General features: G+C 72.5%; 5 protein-coding genes across 14 annotated transcripts in view; 2 read left to right on the top strand and 3 right to left on the bottom strand.

Moving 5' to 3' along the window:
• The window catches only part of LOC310887385 (sodium/potassium-transporting ATPase subunit alpha-2), a 42,603-nt gene extending 38,988 nt beyond the window's left edge, over positions 1-3,615 (top strand). Inside the window, exon 24 of the mRNA XM_083813290.1 lies at positions 3,601-3,615. The gene's annotated coding sequence lies outside the window, so the exon portion shown is untranslated. The remainder of the gene's footprint in view (positions 1-3,600) is intronic.
• PEX19 (peroxisomal biogenesis factor 19) lies at positions 471-4,139 on the bottom strand. Its single transcript, XM_083813296.1, has 8 exons — positions 3,986-4,139; positions 3,195-3,286; positions 2,919-3,084; positions 2,368-2,453; positions 2,119-2,280; positions 1,873-2,049; positions 1,028-1,072; positions 471-891 (listed from the first exon to the last, which is right to left on the bottom strand). Exons 1-8 carry the CDS (start codon positions 4,044-4,046, stop codon positions 817-819), a joined length of 864 nt encoding a protein of 287 aa, XP_083669422.1. The 5' UTR covers positions 4,047-4,139; the 3' UTR covers positions 471-816.
• Positions 4,140-4,900: 761 nt separating this feature from the next.
• Positions 4,901-10,237, top strand: LOC310887378 (Fc receptor-like protein 4). 10 transcript variants are annotated; one of them, XM_083813272.1, is made up of 12 exons: positions 4,903-5,152; positions 5,810-5,975; positions 6,052-6,297; positions 6,787-7,041; positions 7,117-7,401; positions 8,006-8,275; positions 8,352-8,672; positions 8,774-8,863; positions 9,020-9,041; positions 9,148-9,224; positions 9,323-9,376; positions 9,539-9,749. In XM_083813272.1, the coding sequence occupies exons 1-12, from the start codon at positions 4,994-4,996 to the stop codon at positions 9,682-9,684; spliced, it is 2,091 nt and encodes a 696-aa protein (XP_083669398.1). In that variant the 5' UTR covers positions 4,903-4,993; the 3' UTR covers positions 9,685-9,749. The 10 variants fall into 10 exon arrangements, with proteins under 10 accessions (XP_083669405.1, XP_083669402.1, XP_083669404.1 ...); XM_083813279.1 differs by having other exon boundaries at positions 4,901-5,152; positions 6,052-7,401; positions 8,352-8,503; positions 8,609-8,672; XM_083813280.1 differs by having other exon boundaries at positions 4,911-5,152; positions 5,810-6,297; positions 9,539-10,237.
• FCER1G (Fc epsilon receptor Ig) lies at positions 9,877-12,094 on the bottom strand (the record flags this gene model as incomplete). Its single annotated transcript, XM_083813288.1, has 5 exons — positions 9,877-10,197; positions 10,494-10,517; positions 10,866-10,913; positions 11,077-11,168; positions 11,620-12,094. Coding segments are annotated over 5 exons (693 nt in total), but the record flags the coding sequence as incomplete, so codon positions are not given.
• A 73-nt stretch (positions 12,095-12,167) lies between these two features.
• Positions 12,168-17,313, bottom strand: NDUFS2 (NADH:ubiquinone oxidoreductase core subunit S2). The gene is made up of 14 exons (XM_083813283.1): positions 17,160-17,313; positions 16,619-16,722; positions 16,061-16,251; positions 15,339-15,459; positions 15,136-15,248; positions 14,935-15,009; positions 14,763-14,840; positions 14,461-14,546; positions 13,967-14,086; positions 13,759-13,888; positions 13,459-13,554; positions 13,090-13,173; positions 12,430-12,487; positions 12,168-12,329 (listed from the first exon to the last, which is right to left on the bottom strand). The coding sequence occupies exons 1-14, from the start codon at positions 17,252-17,254 to the stop codon at positions 12,292-12,294; spliced, it is 1,389 nt and encodes a 462-aa protein (XP_083669409.1). The 5' UTR covers positions 17,255-17,313; the 3' UTR covers positions 12,168-12,291.
• Between the last annotated feature and the right edge of the window lie 1,183 nt (positions 17,314-18,496).

The following is an 18,496-nucleotide window of genomic DNA, read 5'->3' as shown; positions in this document are numbered from 1 at the left end:
TATTATTATAGGGTCGCCCAATGTTATTGTAGGGTCATCCTTGTGTCCACCCCCCCCTCCCCCGTGGTATTGTAGGGTCGCTCAATGTCCTGCCCCAGTGTTATTGTAGGGTCACTCCTGTTCCCCCCCTGCCACATTATTGTAGGGTCGCCCCTGTTCCCTCTCCGCTCCATATTATTGTAGGGTCGCTCAATGTTATTATAGGGTCACCCTTATCCCTCCCTCCCCCCTCCATATTATTGTAGGGTCACCCAATGTTAGTGTAGGGTCACCCTTGTCCGTCCCCAGCCCCATGTTATTGTAGGGTCACCCTTGTCCCTCCCTCCCCCCCCAATGTTATTGTACGGTCACCCCTGTCCCTCCCCACCCCATGTTACTATAGGGCCGCCCAATGTTATTGTAGGGTCACCCCCATCCCTGTAGGGTCACCCCCCCCCCCCCGTGCCTCAGTTTCCCCGGGCGGGAGCTGCCGCGGTTGCCAACACCTTTATTGGGGCCGCCCCGGCCACCCGGCGCTCGGGGGGTGCCCCCACACGGGGGGGGGGGTGACACGAGCGTCCCCAGGGCCAGGCGCCCCCCCCCGCACCCCCACGGGGACGGCCACCCCCATCCCGTCCCCGTCCCACGGGGACACCGGGGACACCGCAGGTCCAGCGCCGCGCTGCGTCCCACGAGGCCTCGTCCTCGTCCTCCGTCCTCATCCTCGTCAGGGCGTTAATTACAGGCTAACGAGCGGGGGCTGGCCGGGAGGGGATGTCCCCATGGGGGGGGATGTCCCCATACGGGGGGGACGTCCCCGTGTCCCCGTGTCCCCCGTCACATCACCCGGCACTGCTCGCCGCTGCCCTCGGGCAGGCTCAGCCCCTCCAGGTCCAGGTTGAGGCCGGGGGGCTGCGGGGACAAAGGGGACACGACTTGACCCCACGCCCCCTGGCCGCTTGGGGGGGGGGGGGACACACGTCCCTGAGTGTCACCGTCCCCGCGGGGACCCCAAATGCGGCGTTGGGGTGAGGGGGGGGGCACTCACCGCGTCCCCGGCCAGCTCCTTGGGGGGGTGGCCCAGCTCCTGCAGCTGGAGGGAGAGGGCTGAGCGTGCTGCAGGCTGTCCCCGTGGCGTCCCCGTGGCCCCAGGGTGGCCCCACAGTGTCCCCACATCCCCCAGGGTGTCCCCACGGTGTCCCCACGTCCCCAGGGAGCCTCACGTCCCCACGTCCCCAGCGTGTCCCCATGTCCCCACGCCCCCAGCGTGTCCCCACGTCCCCAGGGTGGCCCCAGGGTGTATCCTTGTCCCCGTGTCCCCAGGGTGTCCCCACATCCCCGTGTCCCCAGCGTGTCCCCACACCCCCAGGGTGTCCCCATACCCCCAGGGTGTCCCCACGTCCCCATGTCCCCATGCCCCCAGCGTGTCCCCACGTTCCCGTGTCCCCACGTCCCCAGCGTGTCCCCAGGGTGGCCCCAGGGTGTATCCTTGTCCCCATGTCCCCAGGGTGTCCCCACGTCCCCAGGGTGTCCCCACGTCCCCATGTCCCCAGGGTGCCTCACATCTCCATATCCCCAGGGTGTCCCCACGTCCCCAGGATGCCCCCGTGTCCCCACGCCCCCAGCGCATCCCCACGTCCCCGTGTCCCCACGTCCCCGTGTCCCCAGCGTGTCCCCACACCCCCAGGGTGTCCCCACGTCCCCATGTCCCCAGCGTGTCCCCACGTCCCCAGGATGCCCCCGTGTCCCCACACCCCCAGCGCGTCCCCATGTCCCCGTGTCCCCAGCACGTCCCCACGCCCCCGTGCCCCCAGCACGTCCCCACGCCCCTGTGCCCCCAGCGCGTCCCCACGCCCCCGTGCCCCCAGCGCATCCCCACGCCCCCGTGCCCACCTGCTGCATGAGCTCCAGCACGGCCTCGAAGCGCTCCCGCCTGGCCCCGGCGCCGTCCTCGGCCCCCTCGGCCTCCAGGTGCCGGCAGATGCGCCCCATGACGCCGTGCTGCGCCCGGTACCGCTCGTACTGCGCCGCCGGCAGCGCCGCCCGGTGCCGCTGCAGCCACTCGGGGTACTGGGGGGGGGGGCACAGGGGTAAGGGGGGGGTCGCCACCCCCCCAAACCCCCCCGGGGCCCCCCTCACCTTCTCGGTGATCTCCTTGAGCGAGGGGTACAGCACCTCCTTGGAGAGCAGGTGCTGCAGCAGGCTCTGCATGACGGGCAGCACGCCGCCCTCCCCGCCGCCCTCCTCCAGCCCCAGCCCCTCGATCGCCTTCGCCAGCTCCTCGTCCGACGCCGCCGAGCCCTGCGGGGATGGGGGGGGGGTCGCTGTCACGCCGGGGTACCCCCGGCACCCCCCCGCCGTCCCCGTCCCCCCCCCTCCCGGCGGTACCTGCAGGTCGGTGGCGTTTTTGGCCAGCCCGCTGAGCGTCTCCTTCAGGCACGAGGTGAATTCCTGCTGCGACGCCGCGTCGCCGCCTGCGGGGCCGCGAGGGGACGGCTCGGGGGGGGGCCGCACACCCCAAATCCCCCCGAACACCCCCCGTGCCGGAGCCCCGCAACCCCCAGGACGAAGCCCGGGTCCCCGTGTCCCCATGGTGCCACCCAGGGGGCCAACCCCAGGCTCCCCCCCCCTTGCGCCACCGCTGCGCCGGTGCAATCGGGACCGCTCGGGGCGCGTGCCGCCCTGTGGAGCAATCCCGATTTAATTAGGGGAGCGTCGTTAAGCCCCCAGCCAGCTGCGCGCCCACGTGGGTGCTGACCCCGAGCACGGGGACACCGAGGGGACGGCGAGGGGACGGCCACCGTCCCCCCCCCCGCAGCTCCACGTCCCCCGGGGCTCGCGGCGGGGATTTGGGGCCGGCAATCCCGAGCCGCGGGGCGCACGTGGGGCCGTGCCGGGAGGTGACGCTGGGAGGGGGCTGGGCCCCCCCCCCCCCTCACCCACTCGCCCCGCCGCCTCCGAGAGCTTCTGGAACTGCTCGACCAGGTGCGGCTCCTCCTCGGCCAGCTCCCTCATGGCCTTCTCGAACTCGGCCGTGGCCTGCGAGGCCAGCTCGCCCTCAAACAGCTCCTGGAAGAACTTCTCCTGCGAGGCGAACAGCGACTCCTGGGGGGGGGGGGAGAACCGGGGGAGGTTACGGGATTTTTGGGGGGGTCACCCTCCCCCTCCTGTCCCGAGGGAGGTGCCCCCCCCGCCCCCTCCCCGACCCGTTGCACCTTGGCGGCGGCGCTGGGGGTCCCCGGGGCGGGGGGCGGCGGTGGCGGCGGGGGGGCGGCGGGCCTGGCCTTCTCGAAGTCATCGAGGGCGCCTGGGGGGCGTGGGGTGAGGGGGTGGGGGGTGAGGGGGTGCCCCCCCCCGTCCCCAAGCTCCCAAATCCCTCCTCGCACCCCCTGGGGACCCCGCAGGGCGCTCAGCCCCACCGCAGCCCCCGTTCCCAAAAGCCCCCCAGCACCGCTGTAGCCCCGTAACCCCCCCTGCCCCCCTGTTGCCCCCTAGGACCCGCTGCACCCCCAACCCCCCCCCGCACCCCGATAACCCCCTGAGCCCCCCCAGGAGCCCCCCAGCCCCCAAGGAGCCCCACAACGCCCCCAGGCCCCGCTGCACCCCCGTGACCTCCAGCCCCACCGCACCCCCCCGCCTCCCCCAACCCCACTGCACCAGAGCAGCCCCCCCCCACCCCACAGCCCCCCCATAACCCCCAGCCCCCCCCAGTACCCCACAGCCCCCCAGTGCCCCCCAACCCCCACCCCGGTGCCCCATAACCCCCCCCCGGTGCCCCGTTGCCCCCAAGCCCCCTTGGACCCCCGGTGCCCCCCAGCAGCCCCCCAGCCCCCCCCCCGCTGCCCCCCAGTCCCCCAATAACCCCCGGCCCCTCCCGGTGCCCCCCGGTGCCCCCCGGTGCCCCCCGTGCCCCATAACCCCCCCGGTTCCCCGGTGCCCCCCCAGCCCCCCTGGACCCCCGGTGCCCCCCGGTGCCCCCCGACGCCCCCCCCGCCCCCCCGCTCACTCTCCAGCAGCTCCTCCAGCTCCCGGTCCGGGTCCTGCTCCCGGCCCGGCTCCGCCGCCATCTTCCCCCGCTCCGCCTCCGCCGGGAGGCGGGGCCAAGGAGCCCCGCCCCCTGTGTAAGCCCCGCCCCCTGTGTAAGCCCCGCCCCCTGCGTAAGCCCCGCCCCTTAACAAAGCCCCGCCCCCAATCAAGCCCCGCCCACTGCGTAAGCCCCGCCCCCAATCAAGCCCCGCCCCCCCCCCCCCGTTAAGCCCCGCCCCCTCCCCGCCAACGCCCCGGGGCTCGGTGCTGCCGCCTGGCGGCCGCGCTGGGAACTGCAACCGGGGACGGGGGGACCGGGGGGGACCCGGGGGGGGGGGGGGGGGGGAACCAGGGGGTAACCGGGGGGGGGGGGGGGGGACCGGGTCCGGGACCCTCCCGCAGCGGTGCCGGGAGAGCCCAGCCCGCCTCAGCCGGGTCTCCCCTCGCTGCTCCGCTGGGCTCCGTCGCCCCGCAGTGCTCCCGGGGAGGGACGCGCCGCCCGTGCCCCCGCCGCCCCGTGCTGCGTCCCCTGGGGGGCTCCTGTGGGGCCGTGACTGGTGCTGGGGACCCCGGGGTGCACGGGCGAAGGGGCTGGCGGCAGCCCTGTCCCTGTCCTGTCCTTGTCCCCGTCCTCACCACTGTCCCCATCCCCATCCCCGTCTCCGTCCCCATCCCCATCCTTGTCCCCATCCCTGTCCTTGTCCCCATCCTCACCACCATTCCCATCCCAATCCTCATCCCTGTCTCTGCCCCCATCCCCGTCCCCGTCCCTGTCCCCATTCCCACCCCTGTCCTCGTTCCCATCCCTGTCCTTGTCCCCATCCTCGTCCTTGTCCCCATCCCCGTTCCCTTCCCCACCCACGTCCACATCCCTATCCCCATTCCCATCCCTGTCCCCATTCCCATCCCCATCCCTGCGCCATCCCCGTCCCTGTCCCCGTCCCTGTCCCTGTCCCCAGACGCTGCCACCCGCTCGCAGCCCCGGGCGATGTCACCCAAGGGGGGGGGGGGGGATTGTCACTTCCTTCCCCTCTTATCTCCAGCAGCATTATGCAAAGGGGGTGTCGCTGCGGGAGCCACCGTCATCGCCTCCGCTGCCGCTGCAAGGGTGCGGGGATGGCGAGGAGCGCGGCGCTGCTGCTCTGCGGTGAGGCCGTGCCCCTCTGTCCCCGTGTCCCCACGTCCCCTCAGCCCCCCCGTGCTGGGGGCAGGGGGCGCCTGTTCCTGGCTGAGCCCCTGGGGAAATGGTGGGGGCAGAACGGGGAGCGGGGGGGCTGTGGGGACGGGGACACGGGGACGGGGGCGTGGGGATGAGGGGACAGGGCCCTGAGGATGGGGACACGGGGATGGGGACACGGGGGTGAGGGGACAGGGATGGGGACGTGGGGACAGGGCCACGTGGATGGGGCCATGTGGACGGGGCCATGGGGACAAACACCACGGGGACGGGGCCATGGGATCAGGGCCATGGGGACAGGCATTGCAGAGGGGGACGTGGGGACTGCCACCGTCGGGACGTGCACCCCGGGGACGAGGTGGCCGTGGGGATGGGGACACGGTGACAAGGACGCTGGGGCTGGGGCCACGGTGGCGAGATGGGCAGGGAGACGTGGGGACGGGGACGTGGGGACGGGGACGTGGGGACGGGGACGTGGGGACGGGGACGTGGGGGTGGGACGTGGGGCTAGGATGTGGGGTGGCCGTGGGGACCGTGTGACAGGGCTGGCGGAAGCGCCTCCGTGCCCTGCACAGCTGGGGGTGACTGCGTGGACCCGGCTGCTTTGCATGGGCGGCTGTGATGCAGCTGCGTCCCCTGGGCCCCCCCCGGCCGCCCTGGGAACGGTCCCCACACCCACGGGTGCCCATGGCCGGAACCGGGGGTACAGTGAGGGCTGGGGGACACCGCGGTGACGGCAGCCCCTGTGCCCCCGGCCTCTTCTCCCTCCCAGCCCAATTCCTCAGCCTCGCAGGTGAGTCCTCGAGCCCCCAGTGTCCCCAAGCCCCCGGTGTCCCCGGCACGCTGTCGTCCCCGTGTCCCCCCTGCAGGCGCCCAGCCCCCCCTGCTGACCCTGGACCCCCCCTGGACGCCCCTGTTCGAGGGGCAGATGGTGACGCTGACCTGCGGGACCCCCGACGAGCACGTCCCCACCGTGTGGAGCATCGACGGCAGGAGCAGGAGGAACAGAGCCAGCCGCCTCCAGCACTACCTGCGGAGCACCGGCCGCAGCAGCTTCCAGTGCCAGAGGCCCGGCTCCGAGTTCAGCCTCCCCATCGAGCTGAGCGTCTCCGACGGTGAGGGGCAGGGTGCCTGGCACCCACGGGTGCTTGGCGGGGCTCGGGGGGGCGGGGGCTCGGCTTCGCAGCCTTTGTCACCTCTCGTGCAGTCGGAGCAGAGTGGGGGCAGCCCTGTGCACGTGGGGTGCATCCCCGTGCACACCAGTGCATCCCCGTGCACACTGGGTGCCTCCCTGTGCACACTGGGTGCCTCCCTGTGCACAGTGGGTGCCTCCCCATGCACAGTGGGTGCCTCCCTGTGCACGTGGGGTGCATCCCCGTGCACACCAGTGCATCCCCGTGCACACTGGGTGCCTCCCTGTGCACACTGGGTGCCTCCCCATGCACAGTGGGTGCCTCCCCATGCACACTCGGCGCATCCCCTGCACGCATCGGGTGCACACCCACTCACACCGGTGTGTGCCGGTGCACGCCCCTGCCCCCCCTGCGCGTCCCGGCACACACGCGTGCGCCCCGGTGCGACGCCGCTCCCGCCGCTCCCCGCAGACTCGGTGGTGCTGCAGGCGCCGGTGCAGCCGGTGCTGGAGGGGGACGCGCTGGTGCTGCGGTGCCGGGGCTGGTGGGACAGGAGGCTGAGCAGCGCGAGCTTCTTCCACAACGGGGTGCTGCTGCGGGGGGGGGGGCAGGAGGACAACCTGCTGCTCGCCCCCGCGCAGCGGCACCACAGCGGCCGCTACCACTGCACGGTACACACGTTCCTGAGGACGGTCGAGTCCAAGCCGAACGAGGTCATCGTGCACGGTGAGCATGGGCAGGGGGCAGCGGGGACGGGGGCACGGCAGCGGGGTCACCGTCCCTGCTCGGCCCCTTCCCCAGAGCTCTTCTCAGTGCCGGAGCTGAGCGTGGACGGTCCCCGGGACCCCCCCGAGGGCAGCGCCCTCACCCTGGCCTGCGTCACCCGCGGCAGCCCCCTGCGGCCCCGCGTCGCCCTGCGGCACCTCTTCTACCGGGACGGGGTGGTGGTGGCGGGGCCCCAGGGGTCCCCCCAGCACCTGCTGCGGGCGCTGGCGCTGCCCGACTCGGGCTCCTACGCCTGCGAGGCGCGGGCAGAGGCGGCCAACGTGCAGAAACGCAGCGCCCCGGTCACCATCACCGTGAGAAGTGAGCGGGTGGGAGGGGGGGCGGGGGGGCGCATCCCTGCCCAGGTCCCCCAGTCCTCCTCCGTGGTCCCCCAGTTCTGTCCCAGGTCCCCCATCTGCTCCCCAGCTCCTAACATCCATCCCGGGTCTCCCCATGCCTCCCTTGGTCCCTCCACCCTTGCCCAGGACCCCCCTCTGTCTTTTCCTAGGGTCCCCCCCTCCCTTCCTGGGTCCCCCCACCCCACCCCAGGTCCCCCCATCGCACCCCCCATCCCCCATCCTTCCCCCATCCCAACCCAGGTCCCCCCATCGCACCCCCTATCCCCCATCCTTCCCCCATCCCAACCCAGGTCCCCCCATCGCACCCCATATCCCCCATCCTTCCCACGCCCCCCATCCCTCCCGGGTCCCCCCCTCCACCCCCAGGACCCCATCCATCCCTTCCCAGCTCCCTGTACCCATACCAGGTCCCCCCACCCTTCCCCAGGCCCCCCCACTTTCGGGTCCCCCTCTCCCTCCCTAAGTCCCCACACCCCTTTCGGGTCCCCCCATCCCTCCCCCGGTCCCCAGCCGCCCCCCCCCGCCCCGGTCCCCATCCCACCCCTTGCCACCTCCCCTCTCCGCAGGGGTGCCCGTGGCGGGGGCGACCCTGGCGGCGCAGCCCCCCGGGGCGCAGGTGGCCGCGGGGGAGAGCCTGGTGCTGAGCTGCGCGGTGGCGGCGGGCACGGGGCCGCTCGTCTTCTCGTGGCACCGGCAGGGCCAGGCCCAGCCGCTGGCCCAGGGGCCCCGCTACGAGCTGCCGGCGGCGCGGCCGGAGGACGGCGGCCGCTACTTCTGCAGGGCCACCGACGGCGTCACCGCGGCCACCAGCCCCCAGCTGCACGTCACCGTCGTGGGTGAGCGCCGTGCCGGGGGGGGACGATCCCCCGGTCACCTCCCCGGTGCTGATCCCGCTCCCGTCCCCTCTCCCAGTGCCCGTGGCCGGCGCCACCGTGAGGGTGGCGGGGACGGAGGTGGCGGTGACGGAGGTGGCGGGGACGGAGGGCGAGCGCCTCAACCTGAGCTGCGCGGTGCAGGCGGGCACGGCGCCCGTGGCCTTCGCGTGGCTGCGGGACGGGCAGGAGGTGGGCGAGGGCCCCATCCTGCCCCTGGGGACCCTGGGGCTGGGCCACGCCGGCGCCTACCAGTGCGTGGCCACCAACCAGCTGGGTGCCCGGCGCGCCTTCCAGGTGCTCAGCCCCTCTGTGGCCCTCTCGGTGACGCGGTGGGGACGGGGGCAGTGGCGGGGACAAGGTAAGGGCTGCGTGGATGTGGCCCCAGGGACAACGGGGGGATGGGGATGGGGGCTGCGTCCGTCTGGGGCTGAGCCGCGTTTGTCCCCTCTCTGTCCCCAGCCCTGGCCGGGGGGCTGAGCGCGTCCCTGCTGGTCCTGCTGGCCGCCTCCGCCGTGCTGGGCTGGCACCTCTGGCGCCGGCGTCACCCAGGTGGGGGCTCTGGGGACAGCGGGGGGCTGCGGGGACAGCGGGGGGCTGCGGGGACAGCGGGGGGCTCTGGGGACAGCGGGGGGCTCTGGGGACAGCGGGGCTGCCAGGGAGTGTCCCCGGGGAGCACTCACCGTCCCCTCTCCCCTTGCTTTGCAGCGGCCAAAAAGAGCCAGGAGAGGTGAGCCCTGGGGCCGGGGAGGGGACCTGGCCCCAGCAAGCTGCCCCCCCCCCCGTCCCCAGGGTGTCCCCTACCCCCTCGGTGTCCCCTTGTCCCCCCCCCCCAGGGACCCCACAGCCCCTCCGGGTCCCTCTGCCCCAGCTGTCCCCAGCACGGACACGTCGGAGCCCGAGTACAGCACCGGTGAGTGGCAGCCCTTGGGGACACCGCGGTCCCCACGGTGCCACTGCGGCGGGGCTGGGGGAGGCCGGGGGGGGACACACACGGCTTTGTCCCCGCAGTGTGTCCCGAGGATGTGGTTTACGCGGCTGTCGTCGTCACGGAGCAGGGAGGGGGTGAGTACGGGCGAAGGGGACACCTCGTGAGCCGGGGAGGGGACACGTGGGGACGCGGCCGAAAACGAGCCCTCGTTCCTGGCCCGCCCTACGCCGCCCGCATCACCCCCCCCCCGCCACGTCCCCTGTCCCCAAGCTGAGCCTCGGTGGCTTCTCCCGCAGGTGGCCCCGCGTCCCCATCGGGCCCCGCTGCCCCCCAGGAGCCCTTCGTCACCTACGCGGTGCTGCCAGGGCCCCGCGGTGCCACCGGCCCCGGGGGACTGCGGCGGGTCCCCAGCGACAGCTACGAGAACGTCCCCCGCGCGTGACACCCCAAAAACAAACCCTCCCCTGTACAGAACCCCAAATACACAAATTCCCGTTTTCTCCCCCAAAACGCCTGGTCTTTCACCCTACCCCCCCCCCCCCCCAGGCCTGGGTGCTGCTCCCCCCTGTGCCACCCGCCCGGTGCCACCGTCCCCGTCCCCGCGCCACGGCAGGCATTAAGGTGAGCGCCGGGCCCAGTTTCCACAGGGCGCTGCTTTACTGGGAGGAGTGGGGCAGGAGCGGGGGGGCGCCGTGCGCCCGGGCTGGCTTCACCCCCCCCAGGCCCCCATCACGCCCCCGGCACCGCGGCGGGGCCCGTGCCCAGCTGGAGGCAGTTTGGGGCTGAAAACGGCCATTTCCTGCGCAGAAAAACCTCCAATTCTGCATCGAGCGGTGGCTGGGGGGGGCGGGGGGGGGGGCCGGGGATGGGGGCGAGGGACAGCGGCGGCGCGAGGACGAGGTCAGGATTTGGGCTCGAGCATCTCGTACGTGTCCTGGTTCTCGGTGCTGAGCCCCTGCCGTGGGAGAGGGGGTTACGGGTTTGCCTGCCCCCCCCCCCCCCCAAAAAAAAAAACCTGCAGCCCAATATTGGGGATTTTTCCACCCAAAACGGTGCCCCAGGAGGGGCCCTGGGTAGCTGCTGGGGTGGGCGTGGGGACCCCGGGGACGTGAGGCACCCCGTGAACCACGGCACCCACGGGATGGGGGCACCCCATGGGATTTACCCCCCCCCCCCAAACACCCAGCACCCACGGGATGGGGGCACCCCATGGGATTTACCCCCCCCCCCAGCACCCCAGGGATGACTTACGGTGTAGATAGCTTCTTCTTTCTGCTGCAAAAAAAAGAAAGAGAAAGAGAAAGAGCTGCCCTGGGAAGGGGGGGGGGGCAGGGGGGGGTTCACCCGGCTCCCCGCCCCCGCAGCCCCCTCCCCCTGCGAGCGGCCCTAGAAATGGAGAATTTTCTAGGATTTTTCACTTCCTCCCCCCCCCCCCGGCACCCACCACATCTGGGTGCCCCCCCCGCAGGTTTTTCCCCGTTTCCCTCCCCAGCGTTGCGCAGAACGCGGGCGGTCACCGCTGGTCCCCACCCCCGGAGCCCCCCCTGGCCTCCCAGTGCCCCCCCCCCCCCCCCGGCTGTCCCCTCGCACCTGGGGGGGGGGGGGGTGACAAAGGGACTTTACCTCCTTGGCCGCTTTGGAGGCGCCCTGCGATGCTCTGCGAGCCAGGAACTGCGGGGAGGCAAAGGGGTCAGCCCGAGACGTCCCCCCAAAATAACCTCCGGGGGGTGGGGGGGGAAAAAAACCCCGCAGAGCCCCGGGGATCCCGCTGCGGCCGGGTCCAGCCCCAAAAGGGGGGGCTGTAGCCGTGTCCCCGGGTGGTCGCGGTGCTCACCTTGAGGCGGCAGTACAGGACGGTGAGGGCGATGCCGTAGAGGAAGAGGACGGCGTCCAGCACGTAGCACAGCTCCGGCTCCATCGGCGCCTCTGCGGAGCGAGGACAGGGGGTGCGGGGGGGGGGGCAGCGGGGCCGTGACACCCCGGGCCAGATCCTGCACGTGTCCCGGTCACCCCCAGCTTGGCTGCGCCGCCTCCGAGCTCCATCCTTCTCTGCGTGCCCGGGGACCGCAGCGGCGCCCACGTCGCGTCTCCGACGGCTTCGGTGAGCCCCCGGGTGCCCCCCGGGTGGGGGACAGGGCAGAGCTCCCCCCCCCCCCGTCGGGCACCCCGCTGACCCCAGGGGTGCCACCAGAGCCACGGGGGGTGCCTTCGACGGATCCTGGCTCACCCCAAAGGGCGAGGACAGCGCTGACCGAGCCAGGCCAGCGCCCACGCACCCACCCAGCTGCTCCCCTGTCCCCCGGCCACCCCCAGCAAGGTCCCCGTCCCCTGTCCCCCCCCCCCCAGCCCGGTCCCCATCCCCGTGCCCGGTCCCTACCCGCTGCCGGCACCCGGAGGCGCAGGACTGTGGCCGGTGGCGCTCGTCCTGCCGCGGCCGGCGGGGTCGGCGGGGCCGGGCGTTGCGCTGGAGTCAGCGACCGCAGGGCGAGCGCTTTCCTCCCCAGCAGCTCGCGCCGCCCTCGTGCCCCCCCCCCCCGCCACCGCCGCTTCCCCTCCTCCAGCCCCCGTCCGGCCACGCGGCCCCCCTCCGGCTTGTCACCGAGCTGTCCCCGGGAGTCGCCACCCTCCCCGTGCCCAAATGCCACCCTGGCACGGGGGGAGCTCCGAGAGGCGCCGCCAGCCCCAGCTGGGTGCAAACCCAGGGGCGGCAGGGGCAGAAGGGCCAAAAATAACCTCGAGAAGTGGCCCCCGGGCTGGGGAAGCAGGGAGGATCCTCCCGGAGAGGGTGATGTGCCCGCGGGCCTGACATCGAGGGAAGGGGAAGCTCTCGACCGCAAGCCTCGTGTGGGAAAGGGAAGAGGAGCGGGGTTTCACCCGGTTCTGGCAGCGAAGGGCTGACGCGGGGACAGAGGCACGGAGCCGGAACCTGTTTTAGCCTTTATTTGACTCAAATCGGGAGGGGCAGCACGGGGGGCGCAGGGGGAGCGCCCGGGGCAGCCCGGGCACGGAGCAGGACACGCAGCAGGGGCCGGGCACGGTGCTGAGCGCCTCACCGGTCCACCTCCCCGAAGACGATGTCCTGCGTGCCTGGAGGGAGGGAATGGGGAGGTGAGGGCAGGACCGAGCCCTGCTCCCCAGCCCCCCCAGGGGCTCGCACGGGTGCAGGAGCCCCCCGGTGCGGACGTACCGATGATGGCCACGACGTCTGCCAGCATGTGGCCCTGCGACATCCTGTCCAGGCCGGCCTGAAGCGGAGAAGAGACGCGCATCAGCCCCGAGCTGCCCCGCGGCGCGACGGGGCCAGCTTCGCTCGAGGGCTGCCCCCCCGGCCCCGCGCCGCCCGCCGTCCTCGTGCCCCCTCCATTCGCTCGATCCCGCGGAGATCGAGCCGGCAGGAAGGCGCCCGCTGCGGTCAGGAGCCGGAGGCACGAGCCTCGAGGCGCGGCCGCCTTCGTCCAACAGCCGCCGGCGGTGCTGGGGCCGCGGCTTCCGGAGGGGGGCCCTGATGGCGGCCCCGGCCCCCGGCTCAGGCCAGGCCCCCAGCGGCACGGCCCCGGCTCGCAGCTGGAGGAAGTGGTCAGCTATCGGCGGGGAGAGGAAGCGGGGCTGCGGCTCCGAGGCTCAAGCACGAGAGGCTGCGGCCCGGGGGGGAAGAAAGCTCCCTGCGGACAGAGCCGGCGCCAGCCGAGCCGCCCGGTGGGGACGGGGACGCGCAGGTGACAGCCAGGTCCCCGCAGATGGCACTTGGCCCCCAGGCGGCCTCGCAGCAGGGCCGCACGGGGCTGGCGCTGCTCGGAGGGCAGATGCGGCCCCCCCAGGCTCCCCCCCGGCCCCCCCGGTCCCCTACCAGGTGGGCGAAGCCGGGCGCCTTGATCTTGCAGCGGTAGGGCCGGCTGCTGCCGTCCGAGACGAGGTAAACGCCGAACTCGCCCTGCAGGGACACGGGGACAGAGCTGGTGACGCTGCGGGGGGGCTGCGGCTGCCACGTCCAGCCCCAGACAGCACCAAGAGGCCCTGGGACAGGACAGGATGCGTGCGGCGTCCGAGCAGCCGCAAGGTCTGTGCCCTTCGCACGCCGGGTGACAAGAGCAGCGCCACGTCCCCAGAGGCGTCGCGGCGCGGGCTGGGGCCCGCCACCCTCCTCCCACCCCCCCCGACCAAGCTGGGTGCCAGCCCAGGCAGGGCTCAGCCCCCTTAAACAGCACAGGAAGGGCACCTTGGGGGCCTCGACGGCCGTGTAGGTGGCTCCGGGGGGCACCTGGTAGCCCTCGGTGTAGAGCTTGAAGTGATGGATCAGGGACTCCATGGAGGTCTGCGGAGAGAGGCCGCCGTCGGGGCTGGGAACAGGCGGGGGCCGCCCGCGTCCTGCCCACCGGTGACGGGCGCGTGGGAGGACGAGGCCGGGCAGCGTTGGGTCTCCTCGGTGCCAGCCCCTGCTTCCCCCAGGAGCGGTGTTTTGGGCTCGGGGGGTCCCCGGTGCGAACTGGGCGGGGCTGGCAGGAGGCCAGGCCTTTACCTTCATCTCCGCCCGCTTGGGAGGGGAGATTTTGGCGTCGTCCACCTTGATCTCCCCCTCGGGCATCTTGTTGAGGCACTGCAGGATGATGCGGAGGGACTGGCGCATCTCCTCCACGCGGCACAGGTACCTGGGGGGGCAGAGGGGGGCGCTCAGCGCGGGTGCTGTGCTGGGAAGGGGGCGGCCGGCCGGGGGCGCGGGGACGTACCGGTCGTAGCAGTCCCCTCGGGAGCCGATGGGGACGTCGAACTCCACCTGGTCGTAGATGTCGTAGGGCTGGGTCTTGCGCAGATCCCAGTGGATCCCCGAGCCCCGCAGCATCACCCCGCTGCGTGGAGAGAAGCGGCTGAGCAGGGGGACCGAAGCGCCACCCCAAGTCCCAGAGCGGACCCCGCTGCGGGAGGAAGGGCTCTGCACCGAGGGGACCTGGAAAGGGGCCACGGGCTCCTCGCCTGCGCGCACCCCGGCCTCCCAGAAGGGTTGGGGGACAGCGGGCAGGTAAAGCCACGCAGGACACGGTGTCACAGCTCCTGCCATGCTGCCCCACCGCTGGCGCCGCTCTGACACCAAGCGGCGGCACCTGGAGCCAGGCAGGGGCCAGCACCGACCCTGAGCAGCCCCACAGCAAGCCCTGAGCAGCCCCCTCACCCCGAGGAGCAGCCCCCCAACCCCGAGGAGCACCCCAGGAGCCGCGGGACCCACCTGAAGCCGTAGTTGAGCGCCTCCTCGGCCGTTATGACCCCGATGTCGACCGTGCGGTTCTTCCAGATGCGGTTGTTGGTCAGCATCTGCGGGCAGCGGCGCCTCAGCCACCCGTCCCCCGGTGCCACAGCGGCGTCCCGCCGCAGCCCCCGTCCCTCCCGCTGCCACCACCCGGGGGACAACCCCACGCTGGCCACCCCCAGGGGACAGCAAGGAGACCCCAGCCCCCCGGGGGGGGTGGAAATGGGGCCGGTCCCTCCCTCCCCGGCATCCCCTGTCCCCGCGTGGCAGCCGAGCCTCACCTCCTCCACCTCATCTACCCGCGTGGAGAAGTTCTTCACGAACTCGTAGATGTCGTCCATCAGCCCCAGGGGCAGGTCCTGGGTGCGAGGAGGGGGGAGATCAGCCCGGGTGGGACCAGGGACCACCAGGGGTGCCCCCCCAGCCCGGGGGGGCACTGCAGGGAGCCTTTACCTGGTGAACCCCGCCGGGGCGGATGTAGGCGGCGTGCATCCGCGCCCCCGAGACCCGCTCGTAGAACTCGAACATCTGCAGGGGGGCAGAGCAAGGGGGGGGGGGCTCCATCCGCTGGCCTCGGGCCCCTCAAGCCGGCCCCGAGGGCGGCTGCAGCTGCCCGGCCTCTTCCCCGTCCCAGCCACGGCCCCGCTCCTGTACCTTCTCCCTCTCCTCAAACATCCAGAAGAAGGGCGTCATGGCTCCGATGTCCAGCGCGTGCGTGGTGACCGCCATGATGTGGTTGAGCAGCCGGGTGATCTCCGCGAAGAGGACTGGGGGCGCAGAGGGGTGAGAGGGGGACAGAGAGGGGAGAAACCACCCCCCCCGGCCCCTTCCCCCGGCAGGCAGGAGGCCGTCCTCACCTCGGATCCACTGAGCCCTCAGGGGCGGGCGGATGTTGAGCAGCTTCTCCACGGCCAGGGAGTAGGCCTGCTCGTTGCACATCATGGACACGTAGTCGAGGCGGTCGAAATAGGGCAGGGCCTGGCAAAAGGGGTGACCTTGAGGGGCTGCGGCCAGCACCCACGGCACTCGGAGCATGACGGCGGCTTTCCTCTCCCCCAGGGGGCACAGGAGCCCCAAAAGGAGCCCGGGAGCCCCAAAAGAAGCCCGGGAGCCCCAAAAGGAGCCCAAAAGCTCCAGCCCTGGAGGCGTACGGGTGGCCTTCCTCGGAACACGGCATGAGGGAGGGGGGTAACGTGCCCCCGACAGCTTTTTGGCTGGCACCAAGTGTGCGGTGTCGTGTCCCCCCCCCCCCCCTCTCCCAGCCCTGGGTTATTTCAGGCTCCGCTCCTCCCGCCAGCACCAAGGTTAAATCTGGGCGGGATACCAAATCAGCAGGGCGCTGTTTACAAACGCCGCCGCAAAACCCCACAGGCAGAGAAATCCCCGTGCAGCGCTGACGCAGCCGGCTCGACAGCTGCAGGCAGACGGCCGCGGGCAGCCCCTCGCGTGCTGGCCCTCCCGGCAGAAAGGAGACGCTCGGGCTCCCCTCGCCGCTCCCCCGCCGCCTTCCCCAAATCCTCGCAGCGGGGCGGAGGAAAAAACGGGCACCTGGGAGGCTCTCGGAGCCCCCCGCCTTTACCTGGAGGTACGTCTTGTACTCGATGAGCTTCTCGGTGCCTCGGTGCAGCAGGCCGACGTGGGGGTCGCACTTCTTCACCGTCTCCCCGCTCAGCTCCATCACCAAGCGCAGGACCCCGTGGGCGGCCGGGTGCTGGGGCCCGAAGTTGATGGTGAGGCTGGAGACCTTCTTGTGGGCCGGGGGGTCTTTGTCTGCTCGGGGGGGGACACGAGGGGAATCAGGCAGGGAGACAGCTCCGCAGTGCTGCGGCCCCGCGGTGTTGGTGGAGCGGGACGGGAACTGCCCCACTGAGCACCCTGACTGCCCCCCCCCCCGGGGCTCAGGGCACCCCAAAACCCAGCCTGACACCCGCTGGGCATCCAGCAAGCCCCAGGCCGGCACAGGACCCTACTGAGCACCCTCCAGAGCCTGTGGGTGCCCAGCACCCCCACCCCAGAACCTTTCCCAGACCCTCGGGAACCCCATTCCTCCTCCTGCACCCTCCTACGGAGGCCGACCCCCCCCGGGCTCCCCCCCACCGCGAGCCCGACGCCCTCGGGGGTGCCCCCAGCCCCTCACCGTCCCAGGGCGGCGGCACCCACTTCTCCGTCTCCCTGCTCGGGTACATGATGGCGCCGGCGAACTGCTGCGCCCAGTCCACATCGGGCTGCCACTGCCGGGCCCTGGGGGACCGACGGGGGTCAGAGCGGGACGGGAAGGCCCAGGCCCAGCCCCCGACCCCAGATCCCAGACCCTGACCCCAACCCCCGACCCCAGACCCCAGATCCCAAATCCCAGACCCCAGGCCCTAGGCCCCAGGTCTCCGACCCCAAACCCCAACCCCAGACCCCAGCCCCTAGGTCCCCGACCCCCAAACCCCGGCCCCAGGCCCCAGACCCCAAATCCTAGACCCCAGATCCTCAACCCTCGACCCCCAACCCCAAACCCCCGGCCCCAGGCCCTAGGCCCTAGGCCCCAGGTCCCGGCCCCAGGTCCCGGCCCCATACCCCCAAATTCCAGCCCCCAGACCCCAAAACCCCGACCCTAGACCCAGGCCCCCGCCCCCAAGCCCCCGCCCCCCCGCCCCCCCCGGCCCTTCCCTCCCGCCCCCCGCCCTCACCGGGCCGGGGCCACCCCGAGCGGCGCCGCCGCCGCCCGCAGCCCCGCGGGTGCCCGCAGCCCCCCCAGCGCCCGCAGCGCCCGCAGCGCCGCCATCTCGCCCTTGGCACCGCGCAGGCGCCGCCGCCGCCGCCGTCATCCCCCCGCGACGGGGTCGGGGCCGGGCGCCATGTTGGGGGAGGGCGGGTGAAGCCATATCGCCGCCATGTTGACTGCGGGCAAAAGAAGGGCAGGTGTGTGTGTGGGGGGGGGGGGGCTGCTCGGCCGCCATGTTTGCTGAGGGAAACATCCGGGAAACCGGCGCGGGTGCTGCCGCCATCTTTGGGGCGGGCAGAGGGGACGGGATGGGGGGGTCGGGGGTGGGGACAGAGGGGACAGGGAGGGACAGAGGGGGACAGAGGGGGGACGGGGGGGCAGAGGGGACAGAGGGGGTCAGAGAGGACAGAGGGGGACAAGGGGGACAGAGGGGGGACAAGAGGGGGACAGACGGGACGGGGGGGACAGAGGGGACAGAGGGGGATGGGGGGCAGAGGGGACAGAGGGGGAACAGAGGGGACAGAGGGGGGACAAGAGGGGGACAGAGGGGGGACAAGAGGGGGACAGAGCGGGGGCAGAAGGGACAGAGGTGGGGCGGAGGGAACTGGTGGGGACCAGATTGAGTGGGATGGGGACGGAGAAGGCAGGGCTAGGACGGAGGGGGCAGGGCAAGCAGGACCCCCCCGCCATGTCCCCAAAACGTGACATGACCCAAATTGCCCCCCCCCACCCCAGGGGCCTTCCCTGGGGGGGACACGGGGACAATCAGGCCATGCCAGCACCCTCCGTGCCCCTGCTGTCCTCACCCCCCCCCCCCAGGCTCCCCCAGCCCCGTGGCCGTGCCAGCTCCCGCGGCCTCATCCTGCGTCACCCAGTGACGCCAGCGTCCGCTCGGGGTCGTCACGGCTGTCCCCGACCCCGCGTGAGTCACGGCGGCCCCGCGATGCCGGCCAGATGTTGGCCGCTGGCCACCCCGCGTCCGCCTGGATCCCACCCCGGAGGAGCTCCCGCGGCGCTGAGCAGCTCCCAGAGCCCGAGGGTGCCCCCGGTGCCACCGTGTCCCCGTGCACACGCGTGTGCGTTTGTGGGTGCAGGCGTGTGACGGGCGGGCGCTGGTGTGTTTGGGGGTGCACACGTGTGTGTGTACGCGTGTGTGTGCACGTGATGGCGTGGTTTTGGTGCACACACGTGCACGGGCGTGCGTGTGCGTGCACCGCGTGTGTTGCACCCTGTGTGTGCTGGGGGCATTCGTGCGTGGGTCTGGCTGTGACTGGAAAATGCTGGAGGTGGGGATGCTGGAAC

This window comes from Anser anser (assembly GCF_964211835.1).
Source record: "Anser anser genome assembly, chromosome: 28".
Taxonomy (NCBI): domain Eukaryota; kingdom Metazoa; phylum Chordata; class Aves; order Anseriformes; family Anatidae; genus Anser; species Anser anser.
This window is presented reverse-complemented; position numbering and strand designations above follow the sequence as displayed.

What these genes read in the sequence shown, in the direction of transcription:
- PEX19 (XM_083813296.1), bottom strand. Translation starts at nt 4,046, where the DNA reads ATGGCGGCGGAGCCGGGCCGGGAGCAGGACCCGGACCGGGAGCTGGAG. An exon ending in GGAGGCGGCGGGGCGAGTGG is followed by an intron (nt 2,454 to 2,918) that starts GTGAGGGGGGGG and finishes GCGGCCCCGCAG; the next exon opens with GCGGCGACGCGGCGTCGCAG. An exon ending in TGCTGGAGCTCATGCAGCAG is followed by an intron (nt 1,073 to 1,872) that starts GTGGGCACGGGG and finishes CTCTCCCTCCAG; the next exon opens with CTGCAGGAGCTGGGCCACCC.
- LOC310887378 (XM_083813271.1), top strand. Translation starts at nt 4,994, where the DNA reads ATGTCACCCAAGGGGGGGGGGGGGGATTGTCACTTCCTTCCCCTCTTA. An exon ending in CCAATTCCTCAGCCTCGCAG is followed by an intron (nt 5,976 to 6,051) that starts GTGAGTCCTCGA and finishes TCCCCCCTGCAG; the next exon opens with GCGCCCAGCCCCCCCTGCTG. An exon ending in CTGGCGCCGGCGTCACCCAG is followed by an intron (nt 8,864 to 9,019) that starts GTGGGGGCTCTG and finishes CTTGCTTTGCAG; the next exon opens with CGGCCAAAAAGAGCCAGGAG.
- NDUFS2 (XM_083813283.1), bottom strand. Translation starts at nt 17,254, where the DNA reads ATGGCGGCGCTGCGGGCGCTGCGGGCGCTGGGGGGGCTGCGGGCACCC. An exon ending in CTCGGGGTGGCCCCGGCCCG is followed by an intron (nt 16,723 to 17,159) that starts GTGAGGGCGGGG and finishes TCGGTCCCCCAG; the next exon opens with GGCCCGGCAGTGGCAGCCCG. An exon ending in AGACGTCGTGGCCATCATCG is followed by an intron (nt 12,330 to 12,429) that starts GTACGTCCGCAC and finishes CCCTCCCTCCAG; the next exon opens with GCACGCAGGACATCGTCTTC.